Source organism: Corella eumyota, chromosome 5 (genome assembly GCF_963082875.1).
Source record: "Corella eumyota chromosome 5, kaCorEumy4.1, whole genome shotgun sequence".
NCBI classification, from domain to species: Eukaryota; Metazoa; Chordata; class Ascidiacea; order Phlebobranchia; family Corellidae; genus Corella; species Corella eumyota.
In genome coordinates, this window is record NC_137494.1 from 8,498,084 (window position 1) to 8,521,981 (window position 23,898).

At 32.7% G+C, this 23,898-nt stretch overlaps 2 protein-coding genes, 1 long non-coding RNA gene and 14 other non-coding genes across 17 annotated transcripts; 1 reads left to right on the forward strand and 16 right to left on the reverse strand.

The window, feature by feature from the left end:
• Positions 1 to 1,041: 1,041 nt before the first annotated feature.
• Trnai-aau (transfer RNA isoleucine (anticodon AAU)) lies at positions 1,042 to 1,115 on the reverse strand. The gene has a single exon. It is a non-coding gene; the product is annotated as a tRNA-Ile (tRNA).
• Positions 1,116 to 1,921: 806 nt separating this feature from the next.
• Positions 1,922 to 1,995, reverse strand: Trnai-aau (transfer RNA isoleucine (anticodon AAU)). Its single transcript has one exon. It is a non-coding gene; the product is annotated as a tRNA-Ile (tRNA).
• Positions 1,996 to 2,274: 279 nt separating this feature from the next.
• Trnai-aau (transfer RNA isoleucine (anticodon AAU)) lies at positions 2,275 to 2,348 on the reverse strand. The gene has a single exon. It is a non-coding gene; the product is annotated as a tRNA-Ile (tRNA).
• Positions 2,349 to 2,422: 74 nt separating this feature from the next.
• On the reverse strand, positions 2,423 to 2,495 carry Trnaf-gaa (transfer RNA phenylalanine (anticodon GAA)). Its single transcript has one exon. It is a non-coding gene; the product is annotated as a tRNA-Phe (tRNA).
• A 311-nt stretch (positions 2,496 to 2,806) lies between these two features.
• Trnai-aau (transfer RNA isoleucine (anticodon AAU)) lies at positions 2,807 to 2,880 on the reverse strand. The gene has a single exon. It is a non-coding gene; the product is annotated as a tRNA-Ile (tRNA).
• A 74-nt stretch (positions 2,881 to 2,954) lies between these two features.
• On the reverse strand, positions 2,955 to 3,027 carry Trnaf-gaa (transfer RNA phenylalanine (anticodon GAA)). Its single transcript has one exon. It is a non-coding gene; the product is annotated as a tRNA-Phe (tRNA).
• A 492-nt stretch (positions 3,028 to 3,519) lies between these two features.
• On the reverse strand, positions 3,520 to 3,593 carry Trnai-aau (transfer RNA isoleucine (anticodon AAU)). Its single transcript has one exon. It is a non-coding gene; the product is annotated as a tRNA-Ile (tRNA).
• Positions 3,594 to 3,667: 74 nt separating this feature from the next.
• On the reverse strand, positions 3,668 to 3,740 carry Trnaf-gaa (transfer RNA phenylalanine (anticodon GAA)). The gene has a single exon. It is a non-coding gene; the product is annotated as a tRNA-Phe (tRNA).
• Positions 3,741 to 4,051: 311 nt separating this feature from the next.
• On the reverse strand, positions 4,052 to 4,125 carry Trnai-aau (transfer RNA isoleucine (anticodon AAU)). The gene has a single exon. It is a non-coding gene; the product is annotated as a tRNA-Ile (tRNA).
• Positions 4,126 to 4,199: 74 nt separating this feature from the next.
• Positions 4,200 to 4,272, reverse strand: Trnaf-gaa (transfer RNA phenylalanine (anticodon GAA)). The gene has a single exon. It is a non-coding gene; the product is annotated as a tRNA-Phe (tRNA).
• Positions 4,273 to 4,912: 640 nt separating this feature from the next.
• Positions 4,913 to 4,985, reverse strand: Trnaf-gaa (transfer RNA phenylalanine (anticodon GAA)). The gene has a single exon. It is a non-coding gene; the product is annotated as a tRNA-Phe (tRNA).
• A 5,808-nt stretch (positions 4,986 to 10,793) lies between these two features.
• Positions 10,794 to 10,867, reverse strand: Trnai-aau (transfer RNA isoleucine (anticodon AAU)). The gene has a single exon. It is a non-coding gene; the product is annotated as a tRNA-Ile (tRNA).
• A 74-nt stretch (positions 10,868 to 10,941) lies between these two features.
• On the reverse strand, positions 10,942 to 11,014 carry Trnaf-gaa (transfer RNA phenylalanine (anticodon GAA)). Its single transcript has one exon. It is a non-coding gene; the product is annotated as a tRNA-Phe (tRNA).
• Positions 11,015 to 11,120: 106 nt separating this feature from the next.
• Positions 11,121 to 11,193, reverse strand: Trnaf-gaa (transfer RNA phenylalanine (anticodon GAA)). The gene has a single exon. It is a non-coding gene; the product is annotated as a tRNA-Phe (tRNA).
• A 4,959-nt stretch (positions 11,194 to 16,152) lies between these two features.
• LOC145753095 (uncharacterized) lies at positions 16,153 to 17,252 on the reverse strand. The gene is made up of 3 exons (XR_014283813.1): positions 17,088 to 17,252; positions 16,604 to 16,688; positions 16,153 to 16,306 (listed from the first exon to the last, which is right to left on the reverse strand). It is a non-coding gene; the product is annotated as an uncharacterized LOC145753095 (long non-coding RNA).
• Positions 17,253 to 17,717: 465 nt separating this feature from the next.
• On the reverse strand, positions 17,718 to 18,786 carry LOC145753094 (frizzled-1-like). Its single transcript, XM_082569486.1, has 4 exons — positions 18,523 to 18,786; positions 18,350 to 18,441; positions 18,078 to 18,214; positions 17,718 to 17,999 (listed from the first exon to the last, which is right to left on the reverse strand). The coding sequence occupies exons 1-4, from the start codon at positions 18,617 to 18,619 to the stop codon at positions 17,879 to 17,881; spliced, it is 447 nt and encodes a 148-aa protein (XP_082425612.1). The 5' UTR covers positions 18,620 to 18,786; the 3' UTR covers positions 17,718 to 17,878.
• Positions 18,787 to 20,099: 1,313 nt separating this feature from the next.
• Positions 20,100 to 23,702, forward strand: LOC145752764 (protoheme IX farnesyltransferase, mitochondrial-like). Its single transcript, XM_082569097.1, has 6 exons — positions 20,100 to 20,582; positions 21,468 to 21,592; positions 21,828 to 21,963; positions 22,548 to 22,715; positions 22,982 to 23,255; positions 23,491 to 23,702. Exons 1-6 carry the CDS (start codon positions 20,186 to 20,188, stop codon positions 23,657 to 23,659), a joined length of 1,269 nt encoding a protein of 422 aa, XP_082425223.1. The 5' UTR covers positions 20,100 to 20,185; the 3' UTR covers positions 23,660 to 23,702.
• Positions 23,703 to 23,898: the final 196 nt, after the last annotated feature.

Sequence of the window (23,898 nt, forward strand, 5' to 3'; positions counted from 1 at the left end):
GCTATCCCAACTGAGCTATCAAGGCCGTTGTGACAATTTAATGTTTGACCTTTTCATTTAATTTTCTTATTTTTGGTACAAAAACGACAAATTTCTGTTAGAAAATGTAAGCGACTAAGCCATACGTTACTTGTGTAGAAGAATGTAAACAAAAAAATTAACAGTACGGGGATCGAACGCGCGACATTCGCGTTATTAGCACGACGCTCTAACCAACTGAGCTAACCGGCCAGATGCATTATGACCTATTTACGAGTTGTCACTATTTGGAAGCAATTCTATTGTTTAGAAAAAAACATATACGTGCCCCGACCCGGGATTGAACATGGGACCTACAGATCTTCACTCTGACGCTCTCCCAACTGAGCTATCGAGGCGGATGTTTTTCTACTAAATCTTGCGTTTTTTGTTTCTTTACTTCCCTAATATCAAAGCCGATAAATTACTGTGAGCAGCTTAAATATTAAATTAAAAAATAAAAACTCCCCCGACCCTGGATTGAACCACGAACCATCAGATGTTCAGTCTGACGCTATCCCAACTGAGCTATCGAGGCCCTTGTGCCAAATTATTGTCTCGCCTTTTCATTTAATTTCCTTTTTTTGCTACAAAAAACGAAAAATTTTTGGAAGAAAATATAAGCGACTAAGTCATGCGTTACTTGGGTAGAAGAATGTAAAAAAATAATTGTCCAGTACGGGGATCGAACCTGCGACATTCGCGTTATTAGCACGACGCTCTAACCAACTGAGCTAACCGGCCATTTGCTGTGTAAACTATTTACGAGTTGTCACTATTTTAAAGCATTTCTGTTGTTAAGGAAAAAAAAGTAAGAGTGCGCTGAGGCGGGATTGAACCAGGGACCTTTAGATCTTCAGTCTGACGCTATCCCAACTGAGCTATCAAGGCCCTTGTGACAATTTAATGTTTGACCTTTTCATTTAATTTTCTTATTTTTGGTACAAAAACGACAAATTTCTGTTAGAAAATGTAAGCGACTAAGCCATGCGTTACTTGTGTAGAAGAATGTAAACAAAAAAATGGCCAGTACGGGGATCGAACCCGCGACATTCGCGTTATTAGCACGACGCTCTAACCAACTGAGCTAACCGGCCAGATGCATTATGACCTATTTACGAGTTGTCGCTATTTGGAAGCAATTCTATTCTTTAGAAAAAAAACATATACGTGTCCCAACCCGGGATTGAACATGGGACCTTCAGATCTTCAGTCTGACGCTCTCCCAACTGAGCTATCGAGGCGGATGTTTTTCTACTAAATCTTGCGTTTTTTGTTTCTTTACTTCCCTAATATCAAAGCCGATAAATTACTGTGCGCAGCTTAAATATTAAATTAAAAAATAAAAACTTCCCCGACCCTGGATTGAACCAGGAACCATCAGATGTTCAGTCTGACGCTATCCCAACTGAGCTATCGATGCTCTTGTGCCAAATTATTGTCTCGCCTTTTCATTTAATTTCCTTCTTTTGCTACAAAAAACGAAAAATTTTTGGAAGAAAATATAAGCGACTAAGTCATGCGTTACTTTGTGTAGAAGAATGTAAAAAAGAAATTGGCCAGTACGGGGATCGAACCAGCGTCATTCGCGTTATTAGCACGACGCTCTAACCAACTGAGCTTACCGGCCTGATTATGTATAACCTATTTACGAGTTGTCACTATTTTAAAGCATTTCTAAGATAAAAAACATAAATGTTCGCCGACCCGGGGTTGAACCAGGGACCTTCAGATCTTCAGTCTGACGCTCTCCCAACTGAGCTATCGAGGCCCTTGTGACAAATTATTGTCCCGCCTTTTCATTTAATTTTCCTATTTTTGGTACAAAAACGACAAATTTCTGTTAGAAAATGTAAGCGACTAAGCCATGCGTTACTTGTGTAGAAGAATGTAAACAAAAAAATGGCCAGTACGGGGATCGAACCCGCGACATTCGCGTTATTAGCACGACGCTTTAACCAACTGAGCTAACCGGCCAGAATGTGTATAACCTATTTACGAGTTGTCACTATTTTGAAGCATTTCTGTTGTTAAGAAAAAAAACATAAAATTGCGCTGAGCCGGGATTGAATCAGGGACCTTCAGATCTTCAGTCTGACGTTCTCCCAACTGAGCTATCAAGGCCCTTGTGACAAATTAATGTTTGACCTTTTCATTTAATTTTCTTATTTTTGGTACATAAACAACAAATTTCTGTTAGAAAATGTAAGCGACTAAGCCATGCGTTACTTGTGTAGAAGAATGTAAACAAAAAAATGGCCAGTACGGGGATCGAACCCGCGACATTCGCGTTATTAGCACGACGCTCTAACCAACTGAGCTAACCGGCCAGATGCTTTATGACCTATTTACGAGTTGTCACTATTTGGAAGCAATTCTATTGTTTAGAAAAAAAACATATACGTGCCCCGACCCGGGATTGAACCGGGGACCTTCAGATCTTCAGTCTGACGCTCTCCCAACTGAGCTATCGAGGCGGATGTTTTTCTACTAAATCTTGCGTTTTTTATTTCTTTACTTCCCTAATATCAAAGCCGATAAATTACTGTGAGCAGCTTAAATATTAAATTAAAAAATAAAAATTCCCCCGACCCTGGATTGAACCAGGAACCATCAGATGTTTAGTCTGACGCTATCCCAACTGAGCTATCGATGCCCTTGTGCCAAATTATTGTCTCGCCTTTTCATTTAATTTCCTTTTTTTGCTACAAAAAACGAAAAATTTTTGGAAGAAAATATAAGCGACTAAGTCATGCGTTACTTGTGTAGAAGAATGTAAAAAAATAATTGGCCAGTACGGGGATCGAACCAGCGACATTCGCGTTATTAGCACGACGCTCTAACCAACTGAGCTAACCGGCCAAAATCAGTATAACCTATTAACGAGTTGTCACTATTTTAAAGCAATGCTATTGTTAAGAAAAAAAACATAATTGTGCCCCGACCCGGGATTGAACCAGGGACCTTCAGATCTTCAGTCTGACGCTCTCCCAACTGAGCTATCGAGGCGGATTTTTCTCTACTAAATCTTGCGTTTTTTGTTTTTTTACTTCTCTAATATCAAAGCCAATAAATTTGTGTTGGCAGCTTAAGTATTAAATATAAAAAAATAAAAAATGCCCCGCCCCAGGATTGAACCAGTGACCTTCAGATCTTCAGTCTGGCGCTCTCCCAACTGAGCTATCGAGGCGGATGTTTCTCTACTAAATCTTGCGTTTTTTGTTTCTTTACTTCTCTAATATCAAAGCCAATAAATTTGTGTTGGCAGCTTAAGTATTAAATTAAAAAATAAAAAATTCCCCGACCCGAGATTGAACCAGGGACCTTCAGATCTTCAGTCTGACGCTATCCCAACTGAGCTATCGAGGCCCTTTTGACAAATTATTGTCTCGCCTTTTCATTTAATTTTCTTATTTTTGGTACATAAACAACAAATTTCTGTTAGAAAATGTAAGCGACTAAGCCATGCGTTACTTGTGTAGAAGAATGTAAACAAAAAAATGGCCAGTACGGGGATCGAACCCGCGACATTCGCGTTATTAGCACGACGCTCTAACCAACTGAGCTAACCGGCCAGATGCTTTATGACCTATTTACGAGTTGTCACTATTTGGAAGCAATTCTATTGTTTAGAAAAAAAACATATACGTGCCCCGACCCGGGATTGAACCGGGGACCTTCAGATCTTCAGTCTGACGCTCTCCCAACTGAGCTATCGAGGCGGATGTTTTTCTACTAAATCTTGCGTTTTTTATTTCTTTACTTCCCTAATATCAAAGCCGATAAATTACTGTGAGCAGCTTAAATATTAAATTAAAAAATAAAAATTCCCCCGACCCTGGATTGAACCAGGAACCATCAGATGTTTAGTCTGACGCTATCCCAACTGAGCTATCGATGCCCTTGTGCCAAATTATTGTCTCGCCTTTTCATTTAATTTCCTTTTTTTGCTACAAAAAACGAAAAATTTTTGGAAGAAAATATAAGCGACTAAGTCATGCGTTACTTGTGTAGAAGAATGTAAAAAAATAATTGGCCAGTACGGGGATCGAACCAGCGACATTCGCGTTATTAGCACGACGCTCTAACCAACTGAGCTAACCGGCCAAAATCAGTATAACCTATTAACGAGTTGTCACTATTTTAAAGCAATGCTATTGTTAAGAAAAAAAACATAATTGTGCCCCGACCCGGGATTGAACCAGGGACCTTCAGATCTTCAGTCTGACGCTCTCCCAACTGAGCTATCGAGGCGGATTTTTCTCTACTAAATCTTGCGTTTTTTGTTTTTTTACTTCTCTAATATCAAAGCCAATAAATTTGTGTTGGCAGCTTAAGTATTAAATATAAAAAAATAAAAAATGCCCCGACCCAGGATTGAACCAGTGACCTTCAGATCTTCAGTCTGGCGCTCTCCCAACTGAGCTATCGAGGCGGATGTTTCTCTACTAAATCTTGCGTTTTTTGTTTCTTTACTTCTCTAATATCAAAGCCAATACATTTGTGTTGGCAGCTTAAGTATTAAATTAAAAAATAAAAAATTCCCCGACCCGAGATTGAACCAGGGACCTTCAGATCTTCAGTCTGACGCTATCCCAACTGAGCTATCGAGGCCCTTTTGACAAATTATTGTCTCGCCTTTTCATTTATTTTTCTTTTTTTGGATATAAAAAAACGACAAATTTTTGCAAGAAAATATAAGCGTCTAAGCCATGCATTACTGGTGTAGAAATATGTAAAACAAAATTGGCCAGTACTGGAATCGAGCTTGCGACATTCGCGTTATTAGCACGACGTTGTAGAGAACTGAGCTAACCGGCCAGATGCTGTATAACCTATTAACGAGTTGTGACTATTTTGAAGCAATTCTATTGTTCAGAAAAAAAGATATAGGTGCCTCGACCCGGGATTGAACCAGGGACCTTCAGATCTTCAGTCTGACGCTATCCCAACTGAGCTATCGAGGCGAATGTTTTTCTACTAAATCTTGCGTTTTTTGTTTCTTTTTCTATCTAATATATAGTTTCTTTTGCTATCTAAAACCCTGTATAACCTGTTTACAAGTTGTCATCAATTCAGTGCATTTCTAATATTAATTTAGTGCGTTTCGTAAAAGTAAAACAACAATTATGTGCCGCGACGCGGGATTAAACATGCGTTTTTTCTTGGATTGATATGCTATTTAAAATTTTTTTTTAATTTAAAAAACTTTGTGAAAAAAAATGAAAATTTTTTTTGGAAAAAATTCTGGTATGAAAAAAGGTTTTTAGTTATTAGAATCTTCTCATATTTGATCAAACACATGGTTATTGTTGCATAAACAATAACATTTACGTCGAAAAGGTTTCTTCAGATATCTATCTGCAGGTCCTGACATCTTGAACCTTCAAAGCCAGGCGGGCACCTGGAATTTAAATTATATTGCTTATTAGATTTTTTATGGTAAGACTTAGAAACGATTAGTTTAAAACCAAGTCTCCTTCGTTTATTGTTATAAAACTAGAATAGATCTACTCTTAAGGTTTTATTCAGGAGAACTAATTTGTTTATTTTATATTAAAATTATAACATTATTAAAGTTTTTTTTTAAATGTTGCCAATATTTAAACAAAAATTAAAAATCGTTTTTTCGTTTAAATACGCAATGCATATCTTTAACAAAACAAAGTTGAATTTAACCTATTTAGTTGTGTTAAACGTGATGTTACACATCTTATTTTATGTGATTTTAGTTCGGATTTTTTTTATGTTAACCACTTACTCGCATACAAAAATCCATCGATTTAGGTAAAACAAACAAGTACCGCCATGCAAGCATCCACAAGGATTCCATTGGGCATTTGTGCTTGTTACTAAAAATACATTAAAAAAATAGTTTTGGGTAATTTATGAATCCTAGAAAAGATTCTAGTTTGCTATAAATAAGCTTAAGATATTTCGTATTTTAAAAAAGTTGCCTGAAAATTGTAAAAATGTGAATAATTTAAAAAACGCGCACAAAACATTGTTTAATCTGTATTGTATTAATTTTTTATTATTTTTAATGACCGGAAGCGTGGTTTATAACTTGACTTCACTACGCAAAGTCTTGAATACGAATCCCACTGGTTTTATGGCGTAACATCGTATAAGCCAATAACCAGTTAGTAGATTAATTAACCCGCTGTGTGATCAATAATAAAAAAAAGTCAGCGGGCTAACGATGTTACCTTAAGTTTAGCCAGTAAAGTTGGCCTCCTACATCAAGGATATTTTAATTTATATTTTTAAATACGAAAAAATTACCTTGTAATAACAAAACCAAGCACACTGCAGCAACTGTAAGTATCATCAGTTGTTTCATAACGTTGGTTTTATTGTAGTTTAATTATTGTCAGTTCTGATTTTCCTTAACAATAAATGTGAATTAAATATGCAGATACAACTGCTTTTATAGCTTCTTACCCTTTTTCAATACCCGCATTGTTATTAAACATGTTTATGCAGAATGTGGCTTTTACGGAAACCGTGATACGGCGTGTAAGGCGGTCAGCAAATGACGATGGGATTACGTAAAATTTAAACAAATCTTTTCTTCAATTAAACAAGGGGTGACGAAAATTTCTTACCACGATTTCTTTACAGCATAACAAACAGAAATTAAACATAAGTATTATTAGCATATAATTAGCAGAAGCAATTTCTTATATGCACACCTAATTGGCACGACCATCCACTTATCACATTACGATGTGCCAAATTTACATACAATAAAAGCTTTGACCTTTTGTAAGAAACAGATTGAGTTTCTTAAATAAAAAAGTTTATATTGCGTTTTTACAGTTTTAATGGTTGAACTTAGTTAACATTTAAGTTATAGCCAAGGCTTCCTTGTTTATAGTTATAAAATTGTCATTGGTCTAATGCTATTAGGGATTTATTTAGAAAAAGTAATTTGTCTTTTTGATATTAATTTTAAAACATAAAGTGTTTTTTAAATGTTGCCATTGTTAAAAAAACGGTTTATTGTGTAAACGCGCATTGCATAAATTTAACAAAAAGGGTAAAATGCGATGTTACTTTTTATTTGAAGTGCTTTTTCGGTTTGGATTTTTTTATGTTAACTACTTACGCGCATGAAAAATCCTCCTCATTATTGAAAAACGAGCAAGTACCATGCTCGCATTCACAAGGATTCCATTCAGCATTTGTGCTTGTTACTAAAAATAGATAATTAAAATTTCCTCGGTAATTTATAATTCTAGAAAATGCTATGATTGGTTAAAATAAAATTAAAAAAATTGTATTTAAAAAAGAAAAATTAAAAAATAATCGTAAAAACGAGGTTTAAACTGTTATATGTATTATATTTTTTTACTATTTTTATTGACCGGTGGCGTGGTGTGTTACTTGGTTTCACTACGTAAAGGTCTTAAATTTAAATCCTACTGCCAAAACCGAGTCAGCAGATTAATTATCCGGCCATATAATTAATATCAAAAAAGAAGGCCTGCTAACGATGTTACCCTATATTTTGGCCGTAATGTTAGTCTTTTACATCAAGGATATTGACATTTTTTATTTCTAAAGACGTTTTATTTTTTCTAAAAAAGACCTACCTTGTAATAACAAGACCAAGCACACTACAGTAACTGTAAGCATCATTAGTTGTTTCATAATGTAGTTTTTTTTTGTTTAATTGTTGTCAGTTCTGACCTTTCTTAACAATAAATGTAAATTAAAAATGCAGATACAACCAGCTGCTTTTATAGCTTTTGACTTGTTTTCAATGTATCCCTTCGTTATTAAAATGTTTATAGCTTTTGGATTTTGCGAGAACGTGAGACAGTGGTTAACAAATTACGTTCGACATACGTAAAATTACATAAATCTCTTCTTTAATCAAACAAGGATTTAGAGAAAAGTCCTTACCACAAAACAGTTACCAGGATATAGTTTCTAAAAGTATTTTTAAATGCAGACTTAATTGACACGACCATACACTTATCGTATTAAGGGGTGTCGGAAATTTACACACCATAAAATTTTTGAAACTTTGTAAGGTACGCCATGATCGACTAACAACAAAAACATGTCATGATTTTAAATCATAAATTTTTAGCTAGTTTATTTATAGACGAGTTCTGCATTTCGAAATTTTCCAAACCAAACTTTGTTGTTTTGAGACTTCGGTTTAGATAACGCTTAAACAAAAGTTGTTTTGTTTAAAAAATTATAAGGCTTTGATAACAATTTACATGAAATTATTTTCTAAAACCTTTACTTTGCTATTGTTTTATTCAAATTGTTTATTTTGCAAAAAGGAGCAACACGTTAAATTCAAATTGATGTTCATACAAAATATTAAAATATAATAAGAAACTTGAGTTCCCTTTTTTAATCATGTTATAATTGTTTTTATCTTTAGTTTTTAGTGTGTTTTTCTTCCTTTATTCTTATAGGCTTAATACACGATACTTCTTGTTTTTTATCAAATTTGGGAAAACGCTTTCAGCGCAAATTTTTCGGCCAGGGAAATCCAAATCTGCATAACAATTATTAAAAATTATCGTCTTTAAATCAATTTACGTTAAACTTTTTTGCTATTCTCTAAACTACCAACCTTTCCATTAGCGGCAAGCACGCCTTTCTTGCAAAGTAACACAAATTTCGACATGGTGTCATAAAGTTGCCAGTTGATAAACATTTCGGAAAATACACGCTGCACAAAAACAGGGCAAGGTGGCGGGAGCATTTTATCTGATTTAGAAAGTAAATTAATATTTTATTTGCTAATTTAATTTTGCTGTTAATATTTCACGAGTTGGTTTATGAGTTAAAAGCGTTCTGGCTACAGGCCACAAGCCTTTTACACACCAACTGCACTAAAAGATATTTACCTTAATCAAACGATAAAATTGGTTAAATTCCAAGGCTGCTTCGTCTTCATTTCGGTTGCCCAACAAATCAGAAAAAATAGTCGTATTGAAACCTGCATTAAAAAACAAAGTGATTTTCATATTAATATAGGAGATTGCATAACAAAAATGTTTGTCGTTCTAAGATTCTTACCATAGTCTAAGATTCTTACCATAGTCCAAGCAAAGATTATCGACTGAAAGATCTACACATGCATGAACCGCAATAGCAGCATAGGTTATTAACAGTAGGATTTTGACCAAACTTATTTTTAAATATTTTTTTTTAAATCTCGGGTTAAATACAAACTTTAAGAATTAACAAATCTTGTCGCAGTTGTGGAATTAATTGCTTGATCAAATTGGTAAGGATCAACGAAGTAGCTTAAATAAATTATTAGCAAGAATAAACTCTGTCAATCAAACTAAAATAACAATTAACCATACAAATGGTGACCCTACAAGAATAGCAACCAAAAACACTTTATATAAACTCTACACAGTTATTGAAAAATCAAGCTTTTATTTTATATTAGATTTTCAGTGCAATCATAAAATAAAACGTTTTGTTTCCAATTCAGGTCAGTAAAAAAAAACAAGAAATTAGGCTGTAACAGAACAAAAACAGTTTGGATACTTCATTTTGCCCATTTCCAAAAAATAAAAAAAATTAAATATTATTAATAACGTAACTATTTAAAAAAAATTACATTACAAACAAATTAATTTTCTTAAATAAAAAAGGAAAGAAAAAGATTTGTGATGGTTTTAAAAATTTATATAAAATATAAATTTAGAATAGAAAGGGAGGATAAAAAGTTAATTAAGCTTACTCGAGCGCATCGAATGTCGGTGTTTGGGTTTGTTATGTTGGTGTTTATGTTGGGACAACGTTCCGTTTACCGTAGGAGAAAATTTAGAAGGACCGTATACCGTAGGAAAGGACTTAGGAGGAACGTAGTGTTGACCTGTCCGTTTCTTGCAAGAGTTTGTAAGCGTTTTTGGCTGGTAAACTTTCAAAATTAACAACATACCCATAATTTGTTAAAATTTTTTAAATACGGCCTACCCAATTAAAAATACTTAAAAAGTAAAAAATGTCTAATATAGTATGGCTAAATATTGCTTTTTATGTTAAGTTTGTTTTCTGCAAAAAAATTAAAAAAAAAGTCCAACAAACGGCTCAGAGAGGACAAAATAGGGTCATTATCCTATGTCTGCCAGCATATGATCTTACGACGATGACGTCGTGCGTCACGTGACTCGCGAGCGTTGGGACATTTCCTAGTTCCTTTACATCCCGATATCTCAAAAACTACATGACCAACTTTTAAAATAATGGTACCCTCGTGCAAGTTGGAAAAATTCCAACATAATTAAAAAAGAAACTCTGCAACCGAACCATCTTTTTAGGTTTTTTATACCGAAAAGAATAAATCTGTGAAAGCAACTTAATTATCAAAGCAAAAATTATAAATTACTTCCCCGACCCGGAATAACGGGGCTCCAGATCTAGAAGCTAGGCCATGCGGTTGCTTGTGTAAAATGGTACCGGGGAGGTTATTAGCACGACGCTCTAACCAACTAAGCTAACCGGCCAGATTATGTATAACCTATTTACGAGTTGTCACTACTTTAAAGCATTTCTATTGTTAAAAAAAACATAAATGTGCGCCGAACCGGGATTGAACCAGGGACCTTCAGATCTTCAGTCTGACGCTATCCCAACTGAGCTATCGAGGCCCTTGTGACAAATTAATGTCTCGCCTTTTCTTTTAATTTTCTTATTTTTGGTAGAAAAACAACAAATTTCTGTTAGAAAATGTAAGCGACGCGTAAGCCATGCGTTACTTGTGTAGAAGAATGTAAACAAAAAAATGGCCAGTACGGGGATCGAACCCGCGGCATTCGCGTTATTAACACGACGCTCTAACCAACTGAGCTAACCGGCCAAAATCAGTATAACCTATTAACGAGTTGTCACTATTTTGAAGCAATGCTATTGTTAAGAAAAAAACCATATACGTGCCCCGACCCGGGATTGAACCAGGGACCTTCAGATCTTCAGTCTGACGCTCTCCCAACTGAGCTATCGAGGCGGATGTTTTTTCACCAAATTTTGCGTTTTTTGTTTCTTTTTCTCCCTAATATCAAAGCCAATAAATTTGTGTAGGCAGCTTGAATATTAAATTAAAAAATAAAATCTGCCCCGACCCGGGATAGAACCAGGGACCTTCAGATGTTCAGTCTGACGCTATCCCAACTGAGCTATCGAGGCGAATGTTTTTCTACTAAATCTTGCGTTTTTTGTTTCTTTTTCTATCTAATATATAGTTTCTTTTCCTATCTAAAACCCTGTATAACCTGTTTACAAGTTGTCATCAATTCAGTGCATTTCTAATATTAATTTAGTGCGTTTCGTAAAAGTAAAACAACAATTATGTGCCGCGACGCGGGAATAAACATGCGTTTTTTTTCGTATGAAAAAGGTTTTTAGTTATTAGAATCTTCTCATATTTGATCAAAAAAAATTTTTATTCGACGGTTTTTATTTTAGTCATACAGTTTGATGACACATGGTTATTGTTGCATAAACAATAACATTTACGTCGAAAAGGTTTCTTCAGATATCTATCTGCAGGTCCTGACATCTTGAACCTTCAAAGCCAGGCGGGCACCTGGAATTTAAATTATATTGCTTTTTAGATTTTTTATGGTAAGACTTTTTATGGTAAGAAACGATTAGTTTAAAACCAAGTCTCCTTCGTTTATTGTTATAAAACTAGAATAGATCTACTCTTAAGGTTTTATTCAGGAGAACTAATTTGTTTATTTTATATTAAAATTATAACATTATTAAAGTTTTTTTTTAAATGTTGCCAATATTTAAACAAAAATTAAAAATCGTTTTTTCGTTTAAATACGCAATGCATATCTTTAACAAAACAAAGTTGAATTTAACCTATTTAGTTGTGTTAAACGTGATGTTACACATCTTATTTTATGTGATTTTTAGTTCGGATTTTTTTTATGTTAACCACTTACTCGCATACAAAAATCCATGGATTTAGGTAAAACAAACAAGTACCACCATGCAAGCATCCACAAGGATTCCATTGGGCATTTGTGCTTGTTACTAAAAATACATTAAAAAAATAGTTTTAGGTAATTTATGAATCCTAGAAAAGATTCTAGTTAGCTATAAATAAACTTAAGATATTTCGTATTTTAAAAAAGTTGCCTGAAAATTGTAAAAATGTGAATAACTTAAAAAACGCGCACAAAACATTGTTTAATCTGTTTTGTATTATTTTTTTATTATTTTTAATGACCGGAAGCGTGGTTTATAACTTGACTTCACTACGCAAAGTCTTAAATACGAATCCCACTGGTTTTATGGCGTAACATCGTATAAGCCAATAACCAGTTAGTAGATTAATTAACCCGATGTGTGATCAATAATAAAAAAAGTCAGCGGGCTAACGATGTTACCTTAAGTTTAGCCAGTAAAGTTGTCCTCCTACATCAAGGATATTTTAATTTATATTTTTAAATACGAAAAACTTACCTTGTGATAACAAGACCAAGCACACTGCAGCAACTGTAAGCATCATCAGTTGTTTCATAACGTTGGTTTTATTGTAGTTTAATTATTGTCAGTTCTGATTTTCCTTAACAATAAATGTGAATAAAGTATGCAGATACAACTGCTTTTATAGCTTCTCACCCTTTTTCAATACCCGCATTGTTATTAAACATGTTTATGTAGAATGTGGCTTTTACGGAAACCGTGATACGGCGGGTAAGGCGGTCAGCAAATGACGATGGGATTACGTAAAACTTAAACAAATCTTTTCTTCAATTAAACAAGGGGTGAAGAAAATTTCTTACCACGATTTCTTTACAGCATAACAAACAGAAATTAAACATAAGTATTATTAGCATATAATTAGCAGAAGCAATTTCTTATATGCACACCTAATTGGCACGACCATCCACTTATCACATTACGATGTGCCAAAAATTTACATACAATAAAAGCTTTGACCTTTTGTAAGGTGCGCCGCGGTCTACCACCAACAAAAACATGTTATGATTTGAAATCATAAATTTCTGGCTTGTTTTGTTTACAGTGATTCGTATTTTCGGTTGATTTAAACCAATCTTTAATGCTTTAAAACTTTGGTTTAGACATCCTTTAAGCAAAAATTATTTTTGTTAAAAAAAAAATTTCAAGTCTGTGATAATTTCCGAGAGTCTAATAAACATAAACTATTACCTTGGCATTGTTGTATTCAGTTTTTTCATTTCGCAAAAACGGCAACACGATAAGTCCAAAATAATGTTTAAACTTAATAAAAAAAACTTAAATATTTTATTATGCCTGTTTTATCTTTAGTTTTTAGTACGTTTTTCTTTCTTTTTTGTTATAGGTTTCACACACGATACCCCTTGTTTTTTATGAAATTTGGGAAAACGCTTGCAGCGCAAATTCTTCGGCCAGGGAAATCCAAATCTGCACAACGAATGCTTCGTTATAAAAAATATTGACCTGGCGTAGGCAATATATGTTGAAATTTTTTACCATTATGTAAACTACTAACTTTTTTAGAAAAGGCGAACACTTTTTTCTTGCTAGGTAACACAAATTTCGACATGGTGTCATAAAGTTGCCGGTCGGTAAACATTTCGGAAAATACACGCTGCACAAAAATGGGGCAAGGTGACGGGAGCATTCTACCTGATATAGCAAATAAAATATCATTTTTTTAAAATCCAATGTTGTTGTACATATTTTACACCATCGTTAATATTTTAAAGGCTACATTGGTTACAACCTTTTACTTAGAAATTGCGTTGTAAAATAATCATGGGATAGTATTGATTTAATTCCAAAGCTGCTTTGTCTTCATTTCGGTTGCCCAACAAATTAGGAAAAATAGTCGTATTAAAACCATATTAAAAACTCCAAATTATTTTTATACCACTAAATAGAAATTGCATAATCAAAAAAAGGTTTTTACCATAGTCCAAGCAATGATTATCGGCCGGAAGATCTACACAAGCATTAATTGCTAAAACAGCATAGGTAAACAACAGCAGAACTGTGTGCAAACTCATTTTTAGTTACACAATTTTTTTTTTAATTCTAGGGTAAAATACAAACTTTAGGAATTATTGAATCTCGTCGCAGTGATTTATTAAAAAAGATATCTTTTTATAAAAAAAACATCTACGATGTAATTTCTTAAACTAAAACGTTTTAATGCTAATTTAGGTCAGTTGGAAAACAAGGTGACTTAGGCTGCAATAGAACAAAAACAGATCAACTGAAACGGTTGTAATAGCTGGATCTTTTATTTTGCCCATTTTCAAAAAATAATAAAAATTAAATATTATTACTCACGTAACTATTCAAAAAATTTATATTAGAAACAGATTGAGTTTCTTAAATAAAAAAGCAAGAACAGTAGTTGTGATGGTTTTGAAAGTTTGTTTAAAAAATAAATTTAGAACAGACATGGGGGATAAATGGTTAATTAAGCTTACTGGAGCGCATCGAATGTCGTTACGGTCTTTGGTTTTGTATCCATGTGTGTTTCTGACATAATTTAATATTTTATGAAGGTTGTAGTATTGTATTTACATTAAAAAATAGTAATTTAAAGTTAATATTATATTGTGTAGTGGATTCACTACAAATACTATACAGATTTTCTACTTGGGCCCAACGCGAACGCATGTCTTAGGTTAAGCAGCAAATTTTGAATGTAGTCTAAACTTTACCTTAAGTTTAAAAGAAAATGTAATATTTGACACTAAGATTTAAATAATTTATTATGCAAAGAGCCTTCCATACATTGTAAAGAAAAAGCAAAACTTTTACAGGTTATTTACAATGTGGGGGTAAAGGTTTCATCAAATTTACCATTACAACTGTAAAGCAAATGCTCATTGCTAAAACAACAACATATTGTATTACCTTTCACATTTTATTCTCACTTTGGAACATGTTGTAGTCTGCCTGCTGCTTAATTTAAAACTAAAACCATTACAAAAGATAAAGATTTTTTAAGAACAGCTGATCCTGTTGTGGCATATTTTCCAGTTACTCTTAGCATTTAGCAACAACTTGAAAAAGTGCCCAGGTAGAGAAGTTAAATAAAGTTCATAAGAAACCTTTAAAATTATCAAAAACTTATGGCTCTCTTTCAAAATGGTTTTTAACCTGTAAGTATTTTAATTTTCCTAAATTTTAATAGACATAAAATGAGATAAATTTCCATTATGTTGTTATGTAAAAAAATTATAAAAAACATAAAACAGAATTTATTTTACTTTGCTAACCAAGCAGCTTACATGAATTTATCTTTTTTGGTATAAGAGAGGTAAAGAAAAAAGACTTAGATTTTCTGCCTGACGCTTTCCAACTGAGCTAACGAGGCAGATGTTACTAAATCTTGCGTTTTTTTTTTACCTACCTTATACCAAAAAAGATAGATCGATGTTAGAAGCTTGATTATCAAGGTAAGATAAATACTGCCCCAGCCCGGGATTGAACCAAGGACCTTTGGATCATCAGTCTGACGCTATTTCAACTGAGCTATTGAGGCAGATGATTATGAATTAAATCTTGTGTTCATTATTTCTTAACCTTCCTTATACCAAAAAAAATAAATTTGTTTAAGAAACTCGATTATTAAAGCAAAAATTAAAAAATACTGCCCCGACCTGGGATTAAACCATGGACATTCAGATCTTAAGTCTTAAACTCTTCTAACTGAGCTATCCAGGCCCTTTTTACTAAATATAATCCCGCCTTCCCATTTAATTGCCTTTTTAGGTACAAAAAAAAACTAGAGACTAACTAGACCATGCGATTGCTTGTGTAAAAAGATATTAAACAAAATTATTGGCCAGTAGGGGGATCGAACCGCAATACTCGAGTTATTAGCACGACGCTTTAATCAACTGAGCTAACCGGTCAGATGCTGTAACCCCCATTTACGAGTTGTCATTATTTCGGAGAGATTTTGTAGTTTAGAAAAAAATAAAATATGTTCACGTTACCCGATATTGAACATGTGCTTTCTTTTTATTGCTATTTTTGACATTTTTATCATTATTTAAAAACTTTTTCAAACAATTAAAACTTTGACAATTTTTTTTTTTTAATTGCACATGTGAAAAAGGGGTTTTACTTACTAAAATCTTCTTATATTATTTTATAAAATATTTTAAAACAGACAAAAAAATTTTATCCGGCGGTTTTTATTTTAGTCTTACAGTTTGATGACACTATCGCTTAATAAACGATAACACTAACGTCGTAATGTTTTCTTTATAAATCTATCTTCTCACATCTTGGACCAGTCCAGTAAGGGTCGCAACTGGAATATAAATTATATTGCGTTTTTACAGTTTTAATGGTTGAACTTAGTAAACGTTTGTTTATAGTTATAAAATTGTCATTGGTCTAATGCCATTAGGGCTTTATTTAAAAAAGTAGTTTGTCTTTTTGATATTAATATTGAAACATAATGTGTTTTTTAAATGTTGCCAATATTAAAACTACGGTTTATTGTGTAAATGCGCATTGCACAAATTTAACAAAAAAAGTAAAATGCGATGTTACATTTTATTTAAAGTGCTTTTTCGGTTTGAATTTTTTTATGTTAACTACTTACGCGCATGAAAAATCCTCCTCATTAAAAAACCAGCAAGTACCATGCACGCATTCACAAGGATTCCATTCAGCATTTGTGCTTGTTACTAAAAATAGATAATTAAAATTTCCTCGGTAATTTATAATTCTAGAAAATGCTATGATTGGTTTCAAATAAAATTAAAAAAATTGTATTTAAAAAAGAAAAATTAAAAAATAATCGTAAAAACGAGGTTTAAACTGTTATATGTATTATATTTTTTTACTATTTTTATTGACCGGTGGCGTGGTGTGTTATTTGGTTTCACTACGTAAAGGTCTTAAATTTAAATCCTACTGCCAAAACCGAGTCAGCAGATTAATTATCCGGCCATATAATTAATATCAAAAAAAAGGCCGGCTAACGATGTTACCCTATATTTTGGCCGTAATGTTAGTCTTTTACATCAAGGATATTGCCATTTTTTATTTCTAAAGACGTTTTATTTTTTCTAAAAAAGACCTACCTTGTAATAACAAAACCAAGCACACTACAGTAACTGTAAGCATAATCAGTTGTTTCATAATGTAGTTTTTTTTGTTTAATTGTTGTCAGTTCTGACCTTTTTTAACAATAAATGTAATTTAAAAATGCAGATACAACCAGCTGCTTTTATAGCTTTTGACTTGTTTTCAATGTATCCCTTCGTTATTAAAATGTTTATAGCTTTTGGATTTTGCGAGAACGTGAGACAGTGGTTAACAAATTACGTTCGACATACGTAAAATTACATAAATCTCTTCTTTAATCAAACAAGGATTTAGAGAAAAGTCCTTACCACAAAACTGTTACCAGGATATAGTTTTTAAAAATATTTCTAAATGCAGACTTAATTGACACGACCATACACTTATCGTATTAAGGGGTGTCGGAAATTTACACACCATAAAATTTTTGAAACTTTGTAAGGTGCGCCACGACCGACTAACAACAAAAACATGTCATGATTTTAAATCATAAATTCTTAGCTAGTTTATTTATAGACGAGTTCTGCATTTCGAAATTTTCCAAACCAAACTTTGTTGTTTTGAGACTTCGGTTTAGATAACGCTTAAACAAAAGTTGTTTTGTTTAAAAAATTATAAGGCTTTGATAACAATTTACATAAAATTATTTTCTAAAATCTTTACTTTGGTATTGTTTTAGTCAAATCGTTTATTTTGCAAAAAAGAGGACGCGTTAAGTCAAAATGATGTTCAAACAAAATAAAGGAAACTTGAGTTCCCTTTTTTAATCATGTTATGAATGTTTTTATCTTTAGTTTTTAGTGTGTTTTTCTTCCTTTATTCTTATGGGCTTAACACACGAGACTTCTTGTTTTTTATCAAATTCGGGAAAACGCTTGCAGCGCAAATTTTTCGGCCAGGGAAATCCGAATCTGCATAGCAATTATTAAAAATTATCGTCTTTAAATCAATTTACGTTAAACTTTTTTGCTATTCTCTAAACTACCAACCTTTTCATAAGCGGCAAGCACGCCTTTCTTGCGAAGTAACACAAATTTCGACATGGTGTCATAAAGTTGCCAGTTGGTAAACATTTAGGAAAATATACACTGCACAAAAACGGGGCAAGGTGGCGGGAGCATTTTATCTGATTTAGATAGTAAATTAATATTTAATTTGCTGATTTAATTTTGCTGTTAATATTTCACGAGTTTGTTTATAATTTAAAAGCGTTCCGGCTACAGGCTGCAAGCCCTTTACATACCAACTGCACTGAATTTACCTTAATCATAGGATAAAATTGGTTAAATTCCAAGGCTGCTTCGTCTTCATTTCGGTTGCTCAACAAATTAGGAAAAATAGTCGTATTAAAACCTGAATTAAAAAAACAAAGTGATTTTTATATTAATATAGGAGATTGCATAACAAAAATGTTTGTCGTTCTAAGATTCTTACCATAGTCCAAGCAAATATTATCGACTGAAAGATCTACACAAGCATTAATTGCAATAGCAGCATAGGTTATTAATAGTAGAATTCTGAGCAAACTCATTTTTAAATATTTTTTTAAAAATCTAGCGTTAAATACAAACTTTAGGTATTAACAAATCTTGTCGCAGTTATTGAAAAATCAAGCTTTTATTCTATAGTAAACACTCCACTCAATGCAATCTTAGAAAAAAAAACGTTTTGTTTCTAATTTGGGTCAGTTGGAAAACAATAAATTAGGCTGCAACAGAACAAAAACAGATCAACTGAAACGGTTGTAATCGGATACTTTATTTTGCCCATTTTCAAAAAGTAATAAAAATTAAATATTATTACTCACGTAACTATTTAAAAAATTTATATTAGAAACAGATTGAGTTTCTTAAATAAAAAAGAGATAAAAGAGTAGTTGTGATAGTTCTAAAAGTTTATATAAAAAAATAAATTTAGAACAGACATGGGGGATAAAATGTTAATTGAGCTTACTGGAGCGCATCGAATGTCGTTACGGTATTTGGTTTTGTATCCATGTGTGTTTCTGACGTAATTTAATATTTTATGAAAGTTGGTGTATTGTATTTACGTTAAAAGAATATTAACTTAAGGTTAGTATTATATTGTATTTGATAGTGGATTCACTACAAATATTATACAGGTTATCTGTTTGCGCCCAATACGAACGCATGTTTTATAACTGTATAATCATAAATTTGTCAAGGTCATATTCCAGTAGGGCAGTTTTCGACGAGATCTCGTGCGTGAAAGTAGGGCAGTTTTCGACGAGATCTCGTGCGTGCAAGCGTAGAAAAATGCGTGACCGCATGTGCACGCGTACCAAAATTTCCGGTCTAGGCGTGCACGCGTGATATATGTTAGTGTGTTTTAGGCGTCAGTACTGCGCGTGCACATTTTTTTAAGACACCAGACGTGCAAAACGCTAATTTCCAGGCGTGCATTTTTTTTAATGAAAAAAATCTCGTGCGTGCACGCTGCCCTACTTTCCAGACTGGGTCATATTCGCAATTCTGGCCAGCTGACCGAATCCGAGTTATCTAATTTTAAATATAAATAATTATTAATTTTGTTTTTAAGTTATTGCATAAATTGTGAATTAAGTTTTAATCTTTCACGTCTGAATTTATATATCCTACCTGTTCTTTTGTTAGGAACTACTATTGTTTGCTTTTCCTTTTTCTTATGTTATTTTCATTATTCAGATTTTATTTTGTATATATCTTTTTTCTCGATGTGGAAAGGTCAAATGGACGACCTAAACATAGAGTATCAACATTCACCCTAACTTAGTCTCGAGTTGCCTGTGGCAGTTTTGAGTATTATAAATTATAATTGCCTGATTAAGCTGCTAATTAAGTACTGGCTCATTAAGAGTTCATATCATTTATATCGCCTTACTCAAGAGTGTTACAACATTAGATTACTGTAAATTTAACCAGGGACTTTATGTAGTGTAGAAAGTGTTCTAACCACTACACCAAGCTGCCGGTTTTAGGCATAATCTAATTTTTGTTTATTTTTTTAGGTTAAACAGCAAATTTTGAATGTAGTCTAAACTTTACCTTAAGTTTAAATGAAAATGTAATATTTGACACTGAGATTTGGGTAATAAATTATGCAAAGGGCCTTTTACACCCTGGAAAGTAGAGCCAAAACTCTTACAAACTATTTACAATGTGGAGTCAAGGTTTCATCAAATTTATCATTTCAAATACAAAGCAAACACTGCTTGCTAAAAAAACAAAATAATTTATTACCTTTAACATTCTATTCTCACTTCAAAACATGCTGTTGTTTGCCTGCTGCTCAAATCAAAACTAAAACCTTTACTAAAGATGAGGCTGATTTGAGAACAGCTGAACCTATTGTAGCAAATTTCCCAGTTACTTTGACTCCCAGTATGTCTGCAACAGATTGGGAGAGTGCCCAGGTAGAAAAATTAAATGCGGTTCAAACAAAACTTTTCAAACTACCAAAAATCTATGGCTCCCTTTCGAAATGGTATTTGACATGTAAGTATTTTAAATTTCTTAACTTTTATTGATCATTTGAAAAAAGTTAACCTTTTATGCACTTTAACTTTTAAAAGTTATCCAATGAACATTGTTGTGTAAAAAAAAAATATTTTTTTTGTGAAGTTGTGATTTTTACTCACAGCCAATTTTGTTAATTAACAGTGTTTTTGAACTCGATAATTAAGTAAAATTAGTAAGACAACCTTATAGCAAACAAAATGATGTTAGATGCAGTTGTCCACCCTTGTTAATTGATGTTTAAACCTTTATGGTATATGTCGTTTTTTTAATAATAAACCCCAAATAAGAGTATATATATATATTTACTAGGGATGGGCCAATCGAATCCGAGTCCGAGTACTCGGTGCTCGTCAAACATTTTCTAGTACTCGGACGCCGAGTAATAATTTGTCATTTAAGATCAAATACGATTTACTAAACATAAAAAAACACGAGGTTTGCCTTTTTCTAATAATTTATAATCTACTCTCAATTATATTACGTTATTTAAGCAACAATTGCGCAACTAATACACTTTTTACTACACTTTTTTTACTAAATTTTACGCATAATAAATTTGAGACTTAAACATTTTCGTTTGGACTTAAAATGATATTGCTATCAGCGGTTAGTAGTTTTGCCACCGTTAAACCTTTTATAATCCATAAATACGTGTTTTTTGGCAAATTTTGCAGTTTTAAAATTATGCGGGAAAGATTCTTGTGAACAGTTATATACGTTTAAATGACGTCATAACCGAGTACTCGGACTCGGCCGAGTATCGCGACAAAATACTCGGGCTCTTTGAATCCGAGTAATTTGGATTTCAGCCCATCCCTAATATTTACAGTATTAGAAACTATATGTATTTGTTCTTTTCAGTGTTTGTAGTAATGACAGCAGATGCAGGATTCTGCCTCGCACCTATGGCATTTGATCACTACATTTTCTTCTTTGCTACCGTTGGTACTGCACTGTGTTCATGCGCAGCTAACACATTAAACCAGGTGAAAAATAAGACCTATTTGTTGCCTGGTCTACTAAATAATTATAAATAGAATAGAAAACATATTTTGAAATTTAAAGAACTAATCAAGAAAATTTCGTGGCCAAATTTTAGACATGGCCTATATTTATTTATTATGTGCAATATGTTTTTGCTGATTTTTTATTAAGCTTGTCAATATTGTTACTGTTGTTTTCTATGATGCAATTTAAAAAATTTCAACCATATAAATACAGATTGCTGAGGTTCCATATGATGCACAAATGGTTCGAACCATGAAAAGACCATTAGTTTGCAACAGCATTACACCATTTCATGCTACTGGTTTTGCACTTGCAACTGGTTTATCTGGAGTTGGTCTTCTATATGCAGGTATTTATACGTGGTAATAGCCGATTGCTAGCACGAATAAATTGTAGTTTCAGAAAACATAAGTTTTTGTATTGTTTAACACTCTTAAGTAGCATAAGTTCACCTTTATATTTTTTTTTCTTGTATATATCTTTATCCTCGATGTGGGAAAGTCGAATGCGCAACTTAAACATAGAGTAACATAAATTACTCCAACCCAGTCTCGAGTTGCCTGTGGCAGTTTGGGATATTATAGACTATAATTGTCCAATAATTATACTGCTGATTAAGTGCTGGCTCAGCAGGAGTTCATGCCGTTTATAGCGCCTTACTCAAGGGCGCTACAGCATGATATCAGTGGGGATTAAACCCATGACCTCATGTGTGGTGTAGCAAGTGTTCTTACCACTACACCACGCTGCCGGTTCTACACCACGCTGCCGGTTTTTTATTTAGTGTTTACAGTAAAGGGAAATAGTAATTTTTGTTCAGACTATATATATATATATATATATAAATATAAATTAATTCTAAGTGTAAAGAATGCATATTTTTTACAACTCTAAAATTACTATTTAATGACTTTTTTTTAACTTGCAATTTAGGAACAAATTTACTGACAGCCGGACTTGGACTATCAACTATATTTCTGTATGCTGGGATTTATACACCTTTAAAACGCAAGCATTGGTTTAATACCTGGATAGGTGCAGTAGTTGGTGCAATTCCCCCTGTCATGGGTTGGACTGCTGCAACCGGCAGTTTAACAAGTGGTAAATATGCTTGTTTTTTTAAATAACAAGTTATACCTTTTTTCGATATTTATACCAATAAAAATTTAAATTTACTTACTAAACTACGAGATTTGATGGTAAAGAAATATTTAATTAAAACAATATTGTAATTGCAATGATACTGTAATTAATTTCAATTGCATAACCCAAAGTAAATAACAACTTTTTGCTTGAAATATTAAGGATATTTTGCATTCTAATTTGAAAAAAGTTATTTAATTAATATAGCTGGGTTATTTTTCAAGGTGCTTTGATTTTCTCTGGGATTTTGTATGCTTGGCAATTTCCGCACTTTTTCTCTCTTGCATGGCGGAGAAGAGGTGATTATGCAAGGGGCTCCTACCACATGTTACCTCTTTCTCACCCAGATGCAACCAAAGCTGTCGTACTATTACATTCTTTGGGGCTCTGTGCTTTATGTGCTGTTGCCCCCTTTACAGGGGTAACGTCTTGGGGTTTTGTGGGTTTATCTGTTCCTCTTAATGTTTGGCTTTCTTATCAATCTTTTTCATTTTACCGGTAAGTTCTTAGGCCTTTTTTAAGTTTTATTTAGTAAAAAATTAGCCTTCTTATTTTAAGTTTTGTGTAATATATACTGTTTGAGCCCAAATCTATATTCCAAACAGTAAAATAATTTCTTAAATCTTAATTATATTGTGTTGTGTAGCATATTTTTTTACCGTACAATTTAAAAAAAATTTATAATATTTTGAAACAGTATTAGTGAGTAGTGACCCAACATTTTAACTTGCAGGAAAGGAAATAGCAAATCTGCACAGAGTTTATACAAATGTAGTTTGTATTACATTTTGTTGATATCGATTGCTATCACAGTTGATCGCAAAGTTTTAAACAAAGTCGATATTCAAAAGCAAAAGGACAACCTTAAATTAACTTTGGTTCATAAAGATTCCTTAACTTAATTAAATTTATAATTTTTTTATTAGTGTTTGTTCCTAAAATTCTAGAATAAATTTAAAAAGTTCAACTTTGTAATTTTTTAAATTTTAACTTAGTGTTTCTACATAAATAGAAATGTTTGTAAAAATAAACAGCAACTTCTAATGCAAGATAAAAATGCAAACAACAAAACAAAACAGGATTTATTAAAATTTAATATCAAATTCCTAACCGACGTCATTTTTTATGATTAGGAAAAATC

Excerpts from the sequence above, each read along its gene's own strand:
- LOC145752764 (XM_082569097.1), top strand. The coding sequence starts at position 20,186 with ATGCAAAGGGCCTTTTACACCCTGGAAAGTAGAGCCAAAACTCTTACA. Across the intron at positions 21,593-21,827 it reads CAGCTAACACATTAAACCAG|ATTGCTGAGGTTCCATATGA; the intron begins GTGAAAAATAAG and ends ATATAAATACAG. Across the intron at positions 23,256-23,490 it reads CAATCTTTTTCATTTTACCG|GAAAGGAAATAGCAAATCTG; the intron begins GTAAGTTCTTAG and ends TTTAACTTGCAG.
- LOC145753094 (XM_082569486.1), bottom strand. The coding sequence starts at position 18,619 with ATGAGTTTGCTCAGAATTCTACTATTAATAACCTATGCTGCTATTGCA. Across the intron at positions 18,442-18,522 it reads TAATATTTGCTTGGACTATG|GTTTTAATACGACTATTTTT; the intron begins GTAAGAATCTTA and ends TTTTTAATTCAG. Across the intron at positions 18,000-18,077 it reads TGCTTGCCGCTTATGAAAAG|ATTCGGATTTCCCTGGCCGA; the intron begins GTTGGTAGTTTA and ends ATTGCTATGCAG.